Genomic DNA, 19,061 nt, shown 5'->3' on the forward strand with positions numbered 1-19,061 from the left:
TTTCCCGGGCTCTGAGCGCCTATGGACGACGTGGGAAGTGTCACGTTAGAGCAGAGATCCTTAGTAAATGATAGAGATGGAAAAGAAGTTCAAGAAATGGTCAGACAGGCCACTTCCTGTAAAGGAATCTCTCAGGTTTTGACCTGCCATTTGAGTTCTGTTATACTCACAGACACCATTCAAACAGTTTTAGAAAATGTAGGGTGTTTTCTATCCATATGTAATAAGTATATGCATATTCTAGTTACTGGGTAGGAGTGGTAACCAGATCAAATCAGGTATGTTTTTTATCCAGCCGTGTCAATACTGCCCCCTAGCCCTAACAGGTTATACAATACATGCATGTTTTGTTCAATCAAGTTCATATTTATATCAAAAACCAGATTTTTACATTAGCATGTGAATAGCATGTGACTAGCATTCCCACCGAACACTTCCGGTGAATTTACTAAATTACTCAAGATAAACGTTCACAAAAAACATAACAATTATTTTAAGAATTATAGATACAGAACTCCTTTATGCAATCACGGTGTCCGATTTTAAAATAGCTTTTCGGTGAAAGCACATTTTGCAATATTCTGAGTAGATAGCCCGGCCATCATAGGCTAGCTATTTTGACACCCACCAAGTTTAGTACTCACCAAACTCAGATTTACTATAAGAAAAATTGGATTACCTTTGCTGTTCTTCGTCAGAATGCACTCCCAGGACTTCTACTTCAATAACAAATGTTGGTTTGGTTCCAAATAATCCATAGTTATATCCAAATAGCGGCGTTTTGTTCGTGCGTTCAAGACACTATCCGAAGGGTAACGAAGGGTGACGCGCCCGGTGCGTTTCGTGACAAAAAAATTCAAAATATTCCATTACCGTACTTCGAAGCATGTCAAACGCTGTTTAAAATCAATTTTTATGCTTTTTTTCTCGTAAAATAGCGATAATATTCCGACCGGGAAACCCTGTTTTCGTTCAAAGACTGAAAATGTAAACATGGAGTCGTCTCGTGCACGCGCGCCCCCGTCTCATTGTTCTCAGATCGACCACTTACCAAATGCGCTACTGTTTTTCAGCCATGGGCTGCAAAGTCATCATTCAACGTTCTGGCGCCTTCTGAGAGCCTATGGGAGCCTTAGAAAATGTCACGTTACAGCAGAGATCCTTTGTTTTGGATAGAGATGGTGTAGAAGGCCAAGAAATGGTCAGAGAGGGCGCTTCCTGTTTGGAATCTTCTCAGGTTTTGGCCTGCCATATGAGTTCTGTTATACTCACAGACACCATTCAAACAGTTTTAGAAACTTTAGGGTGTTTTCTATCCAAATCAAACAATTATATGCATATTCTATTTACTGGGCAGGAGTAGTAACCAGATTAAATCGGGTACGTTTTTTTATCCGGCCGTGCAAATACTGCCCCCTATCCCCAACAGGCTAACATAAAACGTTGATAATATTCCAACCGGACAATAGCGTATTCATTACAGAGGAAAAAGAAGGAGAGGCGCGCCAACGTGCCCGCGCAGTAAACAACTCACTGGTCCCAGGCTGTCCACTGATTGACTGAGCTCCTATTCTCTGCCCAGTAACAGTAGACGGATGAAACAAGTTTCTAAAGGCTGTTGACAGCCATTGGAAGCCTTAGGAAGTGCAAAATGACCCCACAGACACTGTAGTTTGAACAGGGATTAGATAGAAGAACTACAAGTCACTTCCTGGTTGGATTTTTTCTCAGGTTTTTGCCTGCCATATGAGTTCTGTTATACTCACAGACATCATTCACACAGTTTTAGAAACTTCAGAGTGTTTTCTATCCAAATCTACTAATAATATGCATATCCTACCTTCTGGGCCCGAGAAGCAGGCAGTTTAATTTGGGCACGTATTCATCTGAATTTCTGAATACTGCCCCCTGTCACCAAGAAGTTAAATCGTGGTTTAATTAATCAAACCAGAGAATCTTGTTTCTCATGGTCTGAGAGTCCTTTAGGTACATTTTGCCTTTTACTGAGGAGTGGCTTCCATCTGGGCACTCTACCATAAAGGCCTGATTGGTGGAGTGCTGCAGAGATGGTTGTCCTTCTTGAAGGTTCTCCCATCTCCACAGAGGAACTCTGGAGCTCTGTCAGAGTGACCATCGGGTTCTTGGTCACCTCCCTGACCAAGGCCCTTCTCCCCCGATTGCCGGGCAGCCAGCTCTAGGAAGAGTCTTGGTGGTTCCAAACTTCTTCCATTTAAGAATGATGGAGAACCACTGTGTTCTTGGGGGCCTTCAATGCTGTAGACATTATTTGTGTACACTTCCTCAGATCTGTGCCTCGACACAATCATGTCTCAGAGCTCTATGAACAATTCTTTCCATCTCATGGCTTGGTTTTTACTCTGACATGCACTTTCAACTGTGGGACCTTATATAGGCAAGTGAATGCCTTTCCAGATCATGTCCAATCAATTGAATTTTCCACAGGTGGACTCCAATCAGAGACTTTTCCCAAAGAATAAGGTTGTAGGGGTCTGAATACTTTCTGAATGCACTGTAGATATATTTTCAACACACTCCATCCCACTTATCTGTCCAGGTACCCTGGCACGACTGAAGGGCAGTATCCTGAGGATGGCCTTCCTGGACAACACAGGAACCTTCCTCCCCCCTGCCTTCGAGACCTGGTATGAGCCAAACGCCGCGGGCGCCGACAGTGAGGAGCGAGACAAGGCCCGTAAACGCCGCCCGGTCTCTGTGTCACCCTCCACCTCCCAGGAGCTGCAGGAGAGCCAGTATGCGGTGGTGTGCTCTGAGAAACAGGCTAAGGTCATAGCACTGCCCTCACAGAACTGCATCTTCAAACACAGCATCACAGAGACATCGTTCGTCCTGAGGGCTGATGTGGTCCAGATGAACATAGGGAACTGTGTGGCCTGCTTCTGTGCTAACGGACACATCATGACCCTCAGGTGAGTCAGTGAGCCATACAAACAAACAAACAACACACACACACACACACACACACACACACACACACACACACACACACACACACACACACACACACACACACACACACACACACACACACACACACACACACACACACACACACACACACACACACACGCTGGTAAAAGATATGCATATGCTAAAGCTAACTGATAATCCCTGTATTACTATAAAGAGCTTAATGAATGCTAGGGTTAGACTCAAAGTTTCTACATGAAAAACACGCTCAGTAGAATGATGTTGTGTTTGAGTAACATTGTGTTGTATGTGGTCTCTCTCTCTGTCTGTCTGCAGTCTGCCGGGGCTGAGACCGTTGCTGGATGTAAACTACCTGCCACTGACAGACATGCGGATAGCCCGGACCTTCTGCTTTACCAACCTGGGCCAGGCCATGTACCTCACCTCCCCCACTGAGATACAGAGGATCACATACAGCCAGGAGACCTGTGAGAACCTGCAGGTCAGGACCACATAAATACACACACTCACACACATGTAATACAACTGCGTTAATGTGTGTATGTGTGTTTCAGGAGATGCTGGGAGAACTGTTCACACCAGTGGAAACCCCAGAGGCTCCCAACCGAGGATTCTTCAAGGGCCTTTTTGGGGGAGGAGCAACTTCCCTGGACAGAGAGGAACTATGTAAGTGACACACATGGAACTTAACCTCTTACATCTAGACGTTCCGCTAGCGGAACACCTGCTCCAATATCCAATGATAGGCGTGGCGCGAATGACAAATTCCTCAAAAATACAAAAACTTCAATTTTTCAAACATATGACTATTTCACAGCATTTTAAAGACAAGACTCTCCTTTATCTAACCACACTGTCCGATTTCAAAAAGGCTTTACAGCGAAAGCAAAACATTAGATTATGTCAGCAGAGTACCAAGCCAGAAATAATCAGACACCCATTTTTCAAGCTAGCATATAATGTCACAAAAACCCAGAAGACAGCTAAATGCAGCACTAACCTTTGATGATCTTCATCAGATGACACACCTAGGACATTATGTTATACAATACATGCATGTTTTGTTCAATCAAGTTCATATTTATATCAAAAACCAGCTTTTTACATTAGCATGTGACGTTCAGAACTACCCCCCGCACTCCACTTTGCTAACAATTTACTAAATTACTCACGATAAACGTTCACAAAAAGCACAACAATTATTTTAAGAATTATAGATACAGAACTCCTCTATGCACTCGATATGTCCGATTTTAAAATAGCTTTTTGGTGAAAGCACATTTTGCAATATTCTAAGTACATAGCCCAACCATCACGGGCTAGCTATTTAGACACCCGGCAAGTTTAGCACTCACCAATATCAGATTTACTATTATAAAAGTTTGATTACCTTTTGTTGTCTTCGTCAGAATGCACTCCCAGGACTGCTACTTCAATAACAAATGTTGGTTTGGTCCAAAATAATCCATCATTATATCCGAATAGCAGCGTTTTGTTCGTGCGTCCCAGACACTATCCGAAATGGTAAATCAGGGTCGCGAGCATGGCGCAATTCGTGACAAAAAAAAATCTAAATATTCCATTACCGTACTTCGAAGCATGTCAACCGCTGTTTAAAATCAATTTTTATGCAATTTTTCTCGTAAAAAAGCGATAATATTCCGACCGGGAATGTCCATTTAGCTAAACAGAGGAAAGAAAACAAAGCTTTCGGTCGACGCGGGCACGAGCATGAGTCTCACAGCACTGTAACCAGCCACTACCCAAACGCGCTACTTTTTTTCAGCCAGAGCCTGCAAAGCCACGATTCAGCATTTTGCCGCCATCTGAGAGTCTATGGCAGCCGTAGGAAGTGTCACGGGACAGCTAAGATCCTCACTCTTCAATAAACAGAGACAAGAAGAACGACACCTTGTCAGACAGGCCACTTCCTGCATGAAATCTTCTCAGGTTTTTGCCTGCCATATGAGTTCTTTTATACTCACAGACACCATTCAAACAGTTTTAGAAACTTTAGGGTGTTTTCTATCCAAAGCCAATAATTATATGCATATTCTAGTTACTGGGCAGGAGTAGTAACCAGATTAAATCGGGTACGTTTTTTATCCAGCCGTGAAAATACTGCCCCCTAGCCATAACAGGATAACACACACATACTATAGTGTACACATGCACAGAGAAACTATTTTATTTATATATTCAGTGTTAAGTTTGCTACATTAGTAGGCTCTCTTATCCTCTCAATCTCATTCTCTCCCACTCTTTTTCCTCCCTCTTTGTCTTTCTGACTCTCCCTCTCCCCCTCTCCTCTAGTTGGTGAGACGCAGGCGGGTAAGGCGTCCCGTGGCCTTGCCCAGCACATCCCAGGTCCTCAGGGCCTGGAGGGCATGAAGGGGGCAGCCTCGGGCGTGGTGGCGGACCTGGCGCGTGCCCGGATAGCACTGGATGAGAGAGGGCAGAAACTGGGCGAGCTGGACGAGAGGACGGCTGCCATGTTGGCCAGCGCCGACTCCTTTGGCAAACACGCCCATGACGTAAGACGTTACATTATGATACAAAACATAAAACTAATCTGAGATCAGTGTCTAGGGGCAACTTCATCCTGTAGGAAGGTGTTATATTATGAGGCTACACTGGAAAAAAGAAGAAACTCACACTCACTGAAATATTCTTACGTTTTAATGTTTGTTTTTTTAGCAGCAGAGGTCAGAACAAATGGACGTGATCAGAGCAAACAGCTTTCTTCAGCATTCAAACGCTGTCGAAGGCTGCCCTCGAAACGCTGACAAAAACGTAAAGAATATTTCAGCGAGTGCAGGATTTTCCTTTCTTCCAGTGTATGGCTTTTGAACCCTGCACCCAAATACTTTTTGTTACCACAAACTTTTGAGCTGAGCATGCCAATTCCTCATTTAATTCCTGTTTAATAACACAAATTTGTTAGTGTCCGGAATAGCCCTTAGAGCAAGACAATGGGGAGTTTTCTGTAACACTAGTGTTCCATTTTCCCCTCTCTAAAGATGATGCTGAAGTGCAAAGACAAGAAGTGGTACCAGTTCTGATCTGAGAGGGGGGAGCAGAGCCAAAGAGACATAGCTTCATCTGGACTCTACATGCCCCCCTCCTCCATCTCTCCATCCATCCCTCCTTCCATCTCTCCTTCCTCCGCTGGACACCTGGGATACTCTTTCCTAGCACAATGTTGTATACTGTATTTACCTCAGTCATAAGGTTACAAACTGAGGAACGGACTGGAGAGAAAAGAGGTGTTCTCTTTTTTGTTATTGTTTGTTTTTCCCATCTGTGACCTGCCGATTGACTGGAGCTCTGGGGTTCCCTCATCCTCATTCGGCAAAATGTTCTGTGCCATTGTCTCTGCTCCAACCAATCCGGGGCATATACTAACAGACAAAATCAGACACAACTGAGAGAAAAAAGAAACAATGAAGAAACAACTACAAAAAAAAATCTAAATGTAAAAAGAGGAAAAAAAGAATATATATACATAATTATATATACATAAATCTATATAAATGATCAACGCTGTATTCACTTCCTACTGTCAAGTGCAAAACAACAAGAGGACAACATACAGGTGGAGACAGACGTGGTGGTGTGAGGGGCAAAGGAAGCTCTACTCAAAGTCACAGGAGGTGATATCATAGCTGCAGGATAAAACAACTGGTAATTCCAATGTACACTGGATCCCCTCTCCTTGCTCCGACTAGACTCTCCTCATCATATAGATTCACTGTTTTCATATCGTTCCCAACTGTATTATACATGTGTTAAAGGTAGAGTCAGCTATATGACGTAGATGCACAAAGTTAACAGGATAGTGGGTCAATTTCTGCAGCAACTAAGAGCTTTGGAGCACGAGACTAAACTTCTCAGCTGTTTTGGTCCCGTGGCTACCATACTGTAAGAGCGCAAAACGAACCCGTGCACAGGAGCAGATACTGTGTGTGATTATGTGAGAGCGAAGTCTTGTATCTTGCTCATTGCCATAGCTGTGGTGCTGCTCGTGCAATGTCATTTCTCTGACTCTACCTTTAATTTATCTCTTCTTGTTTATTGTTTGTTTTATTCTGTTATTGTAAATCTGTTTTTCTTTTTCTTAGCTGTCGTGAACATTGTGAATGATGATATGTTTTTATTTGGTCTTGTTGCCAGTATGTTTTGTGGCTTTGTTAAACTCCCATAAAGCTATCCTTATAAAAAGGGCTGGATTCAAAAACAGGTCATGGATATAAAATACATAGATTTATCATTCAGATTAGTACACGTCACCATCAATAATGTTTCATATCAGGTGTCAGACACACATCAGAAATCTTGAAAAGATCAGAACTCCAGAGGCAAGACTGTCACTGTCTCCGTCTCTCCCTGAAGTGTTTTATTTGACATGTAAATGCTACTTGCCTCCCTGACCTCATCATGCCATTAACATCTGCTACAGTTTGGGCTTGTTAGTGACCCTGTATGAAAGATGTCAGTGTTACAGTAGGCCTACAGACTGCTGGTCTATCCAGACCTATTGGATTGATATTCAGGAGTAAATATACTCTATGGACATGTGATCCTGAAGTGCACGTGAACTTGGAGATTACTAATAACACATGGGAATAAACCTATTTGTTTGTGTTCAAATATGCAGGACTATAGATACAGTATGTACGTTCACGCAAAGTCATACGTTTTTGAAGACTGAAACTTTTCTAGTTTTCCTTGAGAATTGTCCGTAAAATGTTTTGTCAGTTTGAGTGGTCTGTTTATTGACATTTTATTTATTTAAATGTAAGAGACGCTGCTATATGTGTGGTGTGTCGAAACCGTCTGTTGTTTAGAGATCTGTTTCTATCCCCATTTCAGTGGTGAAAGCACTCATTTGTATGTCCTTCAATGTTCTGCCAGGCTTCTCTATCGTTCTGTTGTAAATAGGTAAATAGTTTGACAATCTAAGACCAATTGGAAAAGTGTTGGGTGTTTCTCAAGCAAGCGACTCAAGGACAGCTGCCATATTTTTAATGACACCAAAGAGTTACTTTAGCTTTCATTTCCTTGTTCCATTACTCAACTTGGCATTCCAGAAGTTTCACTAATTAAAATACAATAGGCATAGGTCTATATGGGGCCTTGGGAACTGTGCATTCTGACCCGGCCACTGGGCTAGGTTCCCTTCTCAAGGAGAGTGGGATATGCAAAAAAACAATCATTTCCAATTCACACATGCGTATTAATACATACTTGTACATGTGTGAAATAGGACAAATATAAGCACCCACCAAATGATTATTATTAGTGAGGGTAGCACGTTTTTAGTATGGAACAAACATTGTATTTACAACATTGTGCCCATCATAAAAGTTCTAAAGTGGTATTTGGCTAACTTCTAAGTAGCCTGCACCCTCTCCTAAAAGGACCATAGGAGCATTTCACTGTTGCTATGACCAGCACAGTATCTTAAATGTTCAACTTTGACATTGTTTTGTGCTGTATGATCGATAATGACTTGTTTTCTTGTCTCAAAATGCTTGATTTTGGTGACCAATCAATCTGTGTCAAATCAATTGTGGAAAATCAGCAAGAAAATCATGGGAAGAAAAGAAAAGAAATAACACAGTAACCACAGTAACGACGCAGTAAGCACAGTAATGACACACTAACCACAGTAATGAGAGGATGTCTGCGTCAGCAGGATGATCCAACCTCTGTGTAATGTGGCTCCATCATAGACCTGCCTCGCATGTTCAGTGTCTCAGTCTGCACACATCATGCATCAACTCTCCCTGGCTTGTCTTCTAATGCATTCTGCTTCTACTCCAGTAATAGTTCCAAGTGGCTCATTTTGGAGATACTAACTTGCAGGTTTGGTCTCTTTTTCTGTGTTCTAGTATGCACTGTTGTGTGGTTGTTGATAGGTAGTCCTGCTTCAATCTTCCAAGGAGAAAAAATTACTTACAAAGAAAATGATTAAGGTCCTTCCCGTTCATTCTAGATCTCTTTTATTTTTCAGATTTTCAATGAGTTTTCTCTTGTCTTTGAGTGAGTTGTTTCTTGCCCACACACTCAGTACGCAGTATTCTTCTTACCTGGTATTATTCATACTCACAAGAGGGAGTCTGTCCGCCATAATGCCATTTCTGTCCTGGATTTAACGGTTATCAGTGGGTTGCAGTATTTTCTCATTGTAGCCAATTTTCTTGTACAGTTTTATGCAAATTTCACATGGATGTTTATGACTTTATCTGCTGCCACAAACAATTTAGAAATAATTCTGTAGATAGAAATTACTGTGCAATGGAAAATAAAAGTGGAAAACATGCATACCTTTGGTGTTGGTTTATTCTCCATGTTTCTTCATGAAGACTAAGGTGAATGCATTGTGCCATCTTTCGCAGGGACGTGCTGCTCCTTTCATTATTTATCAATAAGTCAGTATTAACACAGAATAACTGGTTAGAGTACTGACTTGAGGCCGAAGCTATAGTCATACAGCATTGATATAACATCTGGGATATCTAAAAGTGATTGCCTCAGACAGTAACATGTAGTTTGAGGGTTAAAGCTGAGCATCAGGATGATCTCATCAAGGTCAAGTCCCAGAATCCAGACTCCAGGCACAGTTAGTGATGAATCAAACATTTTCACTAGATGGCAGCAAACACTCACATATCAGTTCCATTCATTTGAGTGGAATCCAGCCAGGCCACTAAGACACAAGAGCATTGGTATCGTACTGGGGACTATTCACAGTGGGGATACTGGGGACCATTCATAGTGGGGATACTGGGGACTATTCATAGTGGGGATACTGAGGACTATTCATAGTGGGGATACTGGGGACTATTCATAGTGGGGATACTGGGGACTATTCATAGTGGGGATACTGGGGACTATTCATAGTGGGGATACTGGGGACTATTCATAGTGGGGATACTGGGGACTAATCATAGTGGGGATACTGGGGACTATTCATAGTGGGGATACTTGGGACTATTCATAGTGGGGATACTGGGGACTATTCATAGTGGGGATACTGGGGACTATTCATAGTGGGGATACTGGGGACTATTCATAGTGGGGATACTGGAGACTATTCATAGTGGGGATACTGGGGACTATTCATAGTGGGGATACTGAGGACTATTCATAGTGGGGATACTGGGGACTATTCATAGTGGGGATACTGGGGACTATTCATAGTGGGGATACTGGGGACTATTCATAGTGGGGATACTGGGGACTATTCATAGTGGGGATACTGGGGACTATTCATAGTGGGGATACTGGGGACTAATCATAGTGGGGATACTGGAGACTATTCATAGTGGGGATACTGGGGACTATTCATAGTGGGGATACTGGGGACTATTCATAGTGGGGATACTGGGGACTATTCATAGTGGGGATACTGGGGACCATTCATAGTGGGGATACTGGGGACTAATCATAGTGGGGATACTGGAGACTATTCATAGTGGGGATACTGGGGACTAATCATAGTGGGGATACTGGGGACTATTCATAGTGGGGATACTGGGGACTATTCATAGTGGGGATACTGGGGACTATTCATAGTGGGGATACTGGGGACTAATCATAGTGGGGATACTGGGGACTATTCATAGTGGGGATACTGGGGACTATTCATAGTGGGGAGAGTGGGGACTATTCATAGTGGGGATACTGGGGACTAATCATAGTGGGGATACTGGGGACTATTCATAGTGGGGATACTGGGGACTATTCATAGTGGGGATACTGGGGACCATTCATAGTGGGGATACTGGGGACCATTCATAGTGGGGATACTGGAGACTATTCATAGTGGGGATACTGGGGACTATTCATAGTGGGGATACTGGGGACTATTCATAGTGGGGATACTGGGGACTATTCATAGTGGGGATACTGGGGACTATTCATAGTGGGGATACTGGGGACTAATCATAGTGGGGATACTGGGGACTATTCATAGTGGGGATACTGGGGACTATTAATAGTGGGGATACTGGGGACCATTCATAGTGGGGATACTGGGGACTATTCATAGTGGGGATACTGGGGACTAATCATAGTGGGGATACTGGGGACTATTCATAGTGGGGATACTGGGGACTATTCATAGTGGGGATACTGGGGACCATTCATAGTGGGGATACTGGGGACTATTCATAGTGGGGATACTGGGGACTATTCATAGTGGGGATACTGGGGACTAATCATAGTGGGGATACTGGGGACTAATCATAGTGGGGATAATGGGGACTATTCATAGTGGGGATACTGGGGACTATTCATAGTGGGGATACTGGGGACTATTCATAGTGGGGATACTGGGGACTATTCATAGTGGGGATACTGGAGACTATTCATAGTGGGGATACTGGGGACTATTCATAGTGGGGATACTGGGGACTAATCATAGTGGGGATACTGGGGACTAATCATAGTGGGGATAATGGGGACTATTCATAGTGGGGATACTGGGGACTAATCATAGTGGGGATACTGGGGACTAATCATAGTGGGGATAATGGGGACTATTCATAGTGGGGATACTGGGGACTAATCATAGTGGGGATACTGGGGACTAATCATAGTGGGGATACTGGGGACTAATCATAGTGGGGATACTGGGGACTAATCATAGTGGGGATACTGGGGACTATTCATAGTGGGGATACTGGGGACTATTCATAGTGGGGATACTGGGGACTAATCATAGTGGGGATACTGGGGACCATTCATAGTGGGGATACTGGGGACTATTCATAGTGGGGATACAGGGGACTTTCCTGTAACTGGCAAACACTTTAAGTATGTGTGAAATGTACATTTGGTCATTGAATATGGAGCTAGATGCTGAGGGTACTACATCTGTCAGGATTTTCATTAGTATAAAGCTAAATCACTCACTACTAGAGTGTTTATCTGGTTATTTACTGAATAATTAGGTTGAGGGAAAACAGTGAAGTGCTGAAGTTTTCCTTTACATTTGTTCTTCTTTTTGCTCCCCAAAATGACCACCAGTGGACCCAGCATCTTGTTTGAGTGGCTGAAGACCCTCAAGCTCTCTCCAGTGCTGGCTCCAGGAATAAGCAACATAATCGGTCGTTAGGGCCCCTGGCCACTAGGGGGCCCCTGGCCACTAGAAGGGTAGTTTAGGAACTCAGTCAGGTCTCAACTTACAAGAGTTGGAATACTAGCATACACAAGGTGCAAGTTCGAAATGTGGTTGTGCATCAGCAGTTTTTCACTTGTTTTGTCAGTCACTGACAGTCACTCAACTAGCCATGTCAGCTGACAATTATTAGATTGCTAAGTTAGTCTAGTCAGTTTTCTAAATGTGTGGTAATCATGGCAGAATGACCAACTGGGCAAGCAGGGCACATACCCAGGGGCCCTGACCTCCATTGATTTGGTTACTCACTCTCGCTCAGATATCATTAACATGGCATGTGTAGAATTGCAGGAAATTATCTGTAAAACTGATCAAATTATTTCTCTCCACCCCATGGCAAAATGAGTAGAATTGCAGGAATTAGCTTTAAAACTGATCAAATTATTTCTCTCCACCCCATGCAATATGAGTAGAATTTCTGGAAATTAGCTTTAAAACTGCAAACATGTATTTCTGCCCCATAGAAAAATGAGTAGAATTGCATGAAACGTATGATAAAATTGCCAAAAATTCACTCCACCCCATGGCAAAATGTGTAGAACTGCAGAAAACTTGCTTTACAACTGCAACATTTTCTAAACGCCCTATGACAAAGTTGCAGGAAATGAACTTAAAACTATATTTTTCTCTCTGCTGTCAAGAGGGGGGAGCCATGGCTCTCTCAGTATGTGGAATCCTTCGTGGATAACGGCTACGATGATCTGGAAGGCGATGGTGTCTACATACCGCACCAACGGCAAAGGATCCACGACGCGGTGCAAAGGCTGAAAGTTGAGGATGAGGCAGCTGCCGGCCTGTATTTCATGCTTTGGCCGATGCCCACCACACCACCCAACAACCACCTGTTCGACCAATACGAGTCTAAACTCCTGGAAATCCAAGTCTTGGACCGAACCGAGTAGTGACCGGGTTGGGAGGAATGGGGGCGCGTATCTAAGTGCGCAGAGGAACCTGACGCTTGGCAACAGGAGGGAGCTGGTGATTTACCCCAAACTGAAGCTGAAGATCATGATTAGGGATAAAGTCATCAGAGATGGACTCAACCTTGCTAGGCCACCATACTCAAACAAGGTATACAGGTCACATAAAGGTTTTTGGTGTGCTTTGTCCTGTGTTGTTGACCTCATATTGTCTTACAGAAATACTACCCTGTATTGATCTCACCTAAGTGACTGCTGCATCGCAGTGTGCTCTCAGGTTCTCAAGCAACCATTACAGGTGATCGAGTGGTCAGTGGCCAGTCTGTCTTGAAGGTCACTTTGGGTTTACCATGATGAAATATATTAGTGGCTTCCAATATTTTTTACATCCTTATAATCTAAAAATCAGTTTATGTCAGCCATCTACCCTGAGGATAGGGGCTTCAGAGAAAAGTGCCAATCATAATCTAACCTTTAGAATAGGCCCTACCCCACAAAACACAAACAAACTGTCTCTGGATCAACACCTCACCTCACACCTGTCAGGCCCGGTGCCAGTGTAACGAGTGACTAACTGGTCATAGATCAGATTTATTTCATGCCCTTCTAATCACAAACACGAGATTAGAGAACAGAAGTGTCCCAGCCTCAGTGTGTTCAGTTCAACCTGGGGAGGTCTGAGTGAGTGTTGCTGTGGTGACGGCTGCTGTGGATCAATGATGTGCAGGAAGATGAGGAGCCTTCAATCAGTCTCTAATTTCCTGTAGAGGGTTGCAATTTACAAGCTGATTATTATTCATTAGTGTTCCCCCCCTTCCCGTGGGGAAACACTGTTCACTCACACTGACCTCAGCTGTCTAGTATCCTCAGCTCTCAGGCCCCAGGGCTCTGGCCTTAGATGGTGGTTGAGAACTAGCATTAGAGTGGAGCATCATGAACTAGCAGTAGAGTGTAGCATCATGAACTAGCATTAGAGTGGAGCATCATGAACTAGCAGTAGAGTGTAGCGTCATGAACTAGCATTAGAGTGTAGCATCATGAACTAACGTTAGAGTGTAGCATCATGAACTAGCATTAGAGTGGTGCATCATGGACTAGCATTAGAGTGTAGCATCATGAACTAGCATTAGAGTGAAGCATCATGAACTAGCATTAGAGTGTAGCATCATGTATTAGAGAGGAGCATCACAAACTAGCATTAGAGTGGAGCATCATGTATTAGAGTGGAGCATCACAAACTAGCATTAGAGTGGAGCCTCATGTATTAGAGTGGAGCATCATGAACTAGCATTAGAGTGTAGCATCATGAATTAGCATTAGAGTGGAGCATCATGAACTAGCATTATAATGTAGCATCATGAACTAGCATTAGAGTGGAGCATTATGAACTAGAATTAGAGTGGAGTATCATGAACTGGTATTAGAGTGTAGCATCATGAAGTAGCATTAGAGTATAGCATCATGAATTAGCATTAGAGTGTAGCATCATGAACTGGTATTAGAGTGTAGCATCATGAAGTAGCATTAGAGTGTAGCATCATGAATTAGCATTAGAGTGGAGCATCATGAATTAGCATTACAGTGTAGCATCATGAACTAGCATTAGAGTGGAGCATCATGAACTAGCATTAGAGTGGAGCATCATGTATTAGAGTGGAGCATCACAAACTAGCATTAGAGTGGAGCATCATGTTTTAGAGTGTAGCATCATGAATTAGCATTAGAGTGGAGCATCATGAACTAGCATTAGAGTGTAGCATCATGAACTGGTATTAGAGTGTAGCATCATGAACTAGCATTAGAGTGTAGCATCATGAATTAGCATTAGAGTGGAGCATCATGAACTGGTAATAGAGTGTAGCATCATTAATTAGCATTAGAGTGGAGAATCATGAACTAGCATTAGAGTGTAGCATCATGAATTAGCATTAGAGTGGAGCATCATGAAGTAGCATTAGAGTGGAGCATCATGAACTAGCATTAGAGTGGAGCATCATGAACTAGCATTAGAGTGGTACATCATGAACTAGCATTAGAGTGTAGCATCATGAATTAGCATTAGAGTGGAGCATCATGTATTAGAGTGGAGCATCATGAACTAGCATTAGAGTGGAGCATCATGAACTAGCATTAGAGTGGAGCATCATGAACTAGCATTAGAATGGAGCATCATGAACTAGCATTAGAGTGGAGCATCACGTATTAGAGTGGAGCATCATGAACTTGTATTAGAGTGGAGCATCATGTATTAGAGCAGCGTTTAAAGTATTGGTCCTGTTAATGGTGGGTCGCGGTGTAAATGTATAATTATTTCATTAATTTAATTAATTTGGCCAGGTGCAACTGCGTTCTCGGTTCAGTGTGCGGAGAGGTTGTAGAGGAAGATACCCATGTGCTTCGCTGTTTACCGGATCTTTTTTCTGCAGTTTTCTTGAAGATCACTTCGCGACCCACACGCTGCAGCGCTGTTGTTCAAGCCACTGACTTGTTACTCCCACTCGCCATCACTCACCGCTGTCATGAAATGGACTCATGCTAGCCACAAGTTCTGACTGAGCTCAATCGTCATGAAACGCAAATACAGCGATGACTTTTTGTCTCTTTCATACACACTTTGAGAAATAACGAGGAGTGCCCACAATGTGTTTTGTGTGGGGAAGTGCTTAGTAATGAGTCTCTCGAAATGAACAAATTAATAAAACGACACGTCCTGACCAAACATCCAGGCACAACATGACGGGAAACCCAGGGAGTTCGTTCAGAACAGGGCAGAATGCTTCGGGAAACAGTGCTTCGAAAGTTGAAAAGTAAGTCAACAAGCAAGGCGTTGCCATTTTTATAACAGGTAATGATGAGCAGAAATAAGGGAGTACCATCTCTCATAAGAGTAAATGTGAGATTCTCTTTCAAACAATCCCATGGCCTTGTAACGTTAAACAGCTAATAACTAACGTTGGCAAAAGCAAATTAACTAGCTACTGATAGTACAACCCTAAGAAACGGTACAGATGAAAAATTATCAGGCCTACTGTACATCTTACTGTAGAAATTATTGTTGAAAATAAGTTTAGGTTGGAACTGTTGCTGTTACAAGGAATATTTTTTATTCTGAACTGGAATAAACTGATTGAAGCAAGATGCTTTCTGAGACGAACACTCACACAGTTCTGGGTTGTTCATCTACAGCAGGAAGTGGTCTCCTGCCTGACTGAGAAAGCAGTAGATCTTCTGATCCAGTTTGGCACAACATACAGTTGAAATCGGAAGCTTACATACACCTTAGCCAAATACATTTAAACTCCGTTTTTCACAATTCCTGACATTTAAACCTTGTAAAAATTCCCTGTCTTAGGTCAGTTAGGATCACCACTTTATTTAAGAATGTGAAATGTCAGAATAATAGTAGAGAGAATTGATTTATTTCAGCTTTTATTTCTTTCATCACATTCCCAGTGGGTCAGAAGTTTACATACGCTCAATTAGTATTTGGTAGCATTGCCTTTAAATTGTTTATCTTGGGTCAAATGTTTCGGATAGCCTTCCACAAGCTTCCCACAATAAGTTGGGTGAATTTTGGCCCATTCCTCCTGACAGAGCTGGTGTAACTGAGTCAGGTTTGAAGGCCTCCTTGCTCGCACACACTTTTTCAGTTCTGCCCACAAATTTTCTGTAGGATTGAGGTCAGGGCTTTGTGATGGCCACTCCAATACCTTGACTTTGTTGTCCTTAAGCCATTTTGCCACAACTTTGGAAGTATGCTTGGGCTCATTGTCCATTTGGAAGACCCATTTGTGACCAAGCTTTAACTTCCTGACTGATGTCTTGAGATGTTGCTTCAATATATCCACATAATTTTCCTCATAATTTTCCACACCCACAACATGATGCTGCCACCCCCGTGTTTCACGGTTGGGATGTTGTTCTTCGGCTTGCAAGCCTCCCCCTTTTTCCGCCAAACATAATGATAGTCATTATGGCCAAACAGTTCTATTTTTGTTTCATCAGACCAGAGGACATTTCTCCAAAAAGTACGATCTTTGTCCCCATGTGCAGTTGCAAACCGTAGTCTGGCTTTTTTATGGCGGTTTTGGAGCAGTGGCTTCTTCCTTGCTGAGCGGCCTTTCAGGTTATGTTGATATAGGACTCGTTTTACTGTGGATATAGATACTTTTGTACCTGTTTCCTCCAGCATCTTTTCAATGTCTTTGCTGTTTGATTGATTTGCACTTTTTGCACCAAAGTACGTCCATCTCTAGGAGACAGAACACGTCTCCTTCCTGAGCAGTATGACGGCTGCGTGGACCCATGGTGTTTATACTTGCGTACTATTGTTTGTACAGATGAACGTGGTACCTTCAGGCATTTGGAAATTGCTCCCAAGGATGAACCAGACTTGTGGAGGTCTGCAATTTTTTTTCTGCGGTCTTGGCAGATTTTTTTTGATTTTCCCGTTATGTCAAGCAAAAAGACACATCTAATTGACTCAAATTATGTCAATTAGCCTATTAGAAGCTTCTAAAGCCATTACATAATTTTCTGGAATTTTCCAAGCTGTTTAAAGGCACAGTCAACTTAGTGTATGTAAACTTCTGACCCACTGGAATTGTGATACGGTGAATTATAAGTGAAACAATCGGTCTGTAAACAATTGTTGGAAAATTACTTGTGTCATGCAGAAAGTAGATGTCCTAACCGACTTGCCAAAACTATAGTTTGTTAACAAGAAATTTGTGGGGTGGTTGAAAAACGAGTTTTAATGACTCCAAGCTAAGTGTATGTAAACTTCTGACTTCAACTGTACCTATGCAAGTCAGGGTTCTCAAGTACAGAAACAGACTGAATGCTGAGCATGACCTCAGTGTTGTACTGTTAAAAGCTGATCCCAGAATAGACCTGCTTGTTGAATCTTCAACCAGTCACACACCTCTCATTAGGAGTGTGTGTGTGTGTGTGTGTGTGTGTGTGTGTGTGTGTGTGTGTGTGTGTGTGTGTGTGTGTGTGTGTGTGTGTGTGTGTGTGTGTGTGTGTGTGTGTGTGTGTGTGTGTGTGTGTGTGTGTGTGTGTGTTTTCTGGTCTACATCTGTGTTAGGTGAGCAATCAGTTTATTCCAGTTCAGAATTAAAAAAACAACAACATTTTAACAGCAACAGTTCCGACCTAGACCTTCTATCAACAATCATTTATACAGTAGGATGTACAGTAGGCCAGAATTTTGTATCCGTACTGTTACTTAGGGTTGCACTATCAAAAACTGAGCCTGTGTGTGTTCTGTTATACATCTGTGTGATGTGATCAATCTGTTTATTCCAGTTCAGAATGAAATTATTTATTGTATTTTAACAGCAACAGTTCGAACCTAGACAGGAATGTAAGAGTGTTTTTAATGGGGATAAATAAACATAAATATATTTATGGGTATTTCATTGATATTTGTTTTTGTATATATTGCTTTTTTTTTTTAGGCATAAGGGCAATGAAATGTTCCGATATTTACGTATAGTTGCATATTTTCCTGAGCTTGGGTCTCAGGAAAACACAGAATTTCGCATTTGGGTCCCAGGCTGAAAAGGTTTATGAACCCCTACATTAGAGTGTAGCATCATGAGTCAGCGAGTCCTCTCCGTTTATGGGGTTCCAGTGTTTCCCCTAGATTATTTTCTAGGTTGCTGCCCAAAAATTCTCAATTATAATAAACCATTGTACTGTGTCTAATTAATGAAAGGAAAAGCAGTGTGATGTTTCATTGGGGGATTGATTTTCCCCTTCTCTATAAGTGATTGAATTTGTATTTACCCTGCGGAAAGGGTAAGACAGTCATTTTATGATCAATGTAAGTGAAAGCCAATACAGTACAGTACAACATTGATAGTCCTGGTGGAGCTGTTCTTTTCTTATGGACCCATAAATCAGAAGTCGTCTTCGAGAGGAAAAACAGATCATACCTTTTATGTATCATTTGGTGTGGATCACCAATACAATTACTT

The 19,061-nt window shown here is 42.4% G+C and overlaps 1 protein-coding gene and 1 pseudogene across 6 annotated transcripts in view; both read left to right on the forward strand.

Moving 5' to 3' along the window:
- The window catches only part of LOC106607991 (syntaxin-binding protein 5), a 155,335-nt gene extending 146,040 nt beyond the window's left edge, over positions 1-9,295 (forward strand). For all 6 annotated transcript variants that reach the window (XM_082976962.1, XM_014205559.3, XM_082976963.1 and 3 more), the window contains 5 exons: positions 2,576-2,948; positions 3,286-3,451; positions 3,525-3,636; positions 5,284-5,504; positions 5,991-9,295. In XM_082976962.1, the coding sequence (XP_082833088.1) occupies positions 2,576-2,948; positions 3,286-3,451; positions 3,525-3,636; positions 5,284-5,504; positions 5,991-6,032 (914 nt within the window). In that variant the 3' untranslated portion in view covers positions 6,033-9,295. The remainder of the gene's footprint in view (positions 1-2,575; positions 2,949-3,285; positions 3,452-3,524; positions 3,637-5,283; positions 5,505-5,990) is intronic.
- Positions 9,296-11,995: 2,700 nt separating this feature from the next.
- On the forward strand, positions 11,996-13,408 carry LOC106607979 (sterile alpha motif domain-containing protein 5-like; annotated as a pseudogene).
- The last annotated feature ends 5,653 nt before the right edge of the window (positions 13,409-19,061 follow it).

This window comes from Salmo salar, chromosome 06 (assembly GCF_965601325.2).
Source record: "Salmo salar chromosome 06, fSalSal1, whole genome shotgun sequence".
Classification (NCBI taxonomy): domain Eukaryota; kingdom Metazoa; phylum Chordata; class Actinopteri; order Salmoniformes; family Salmonidae; genus Salmo; species Salmo salar.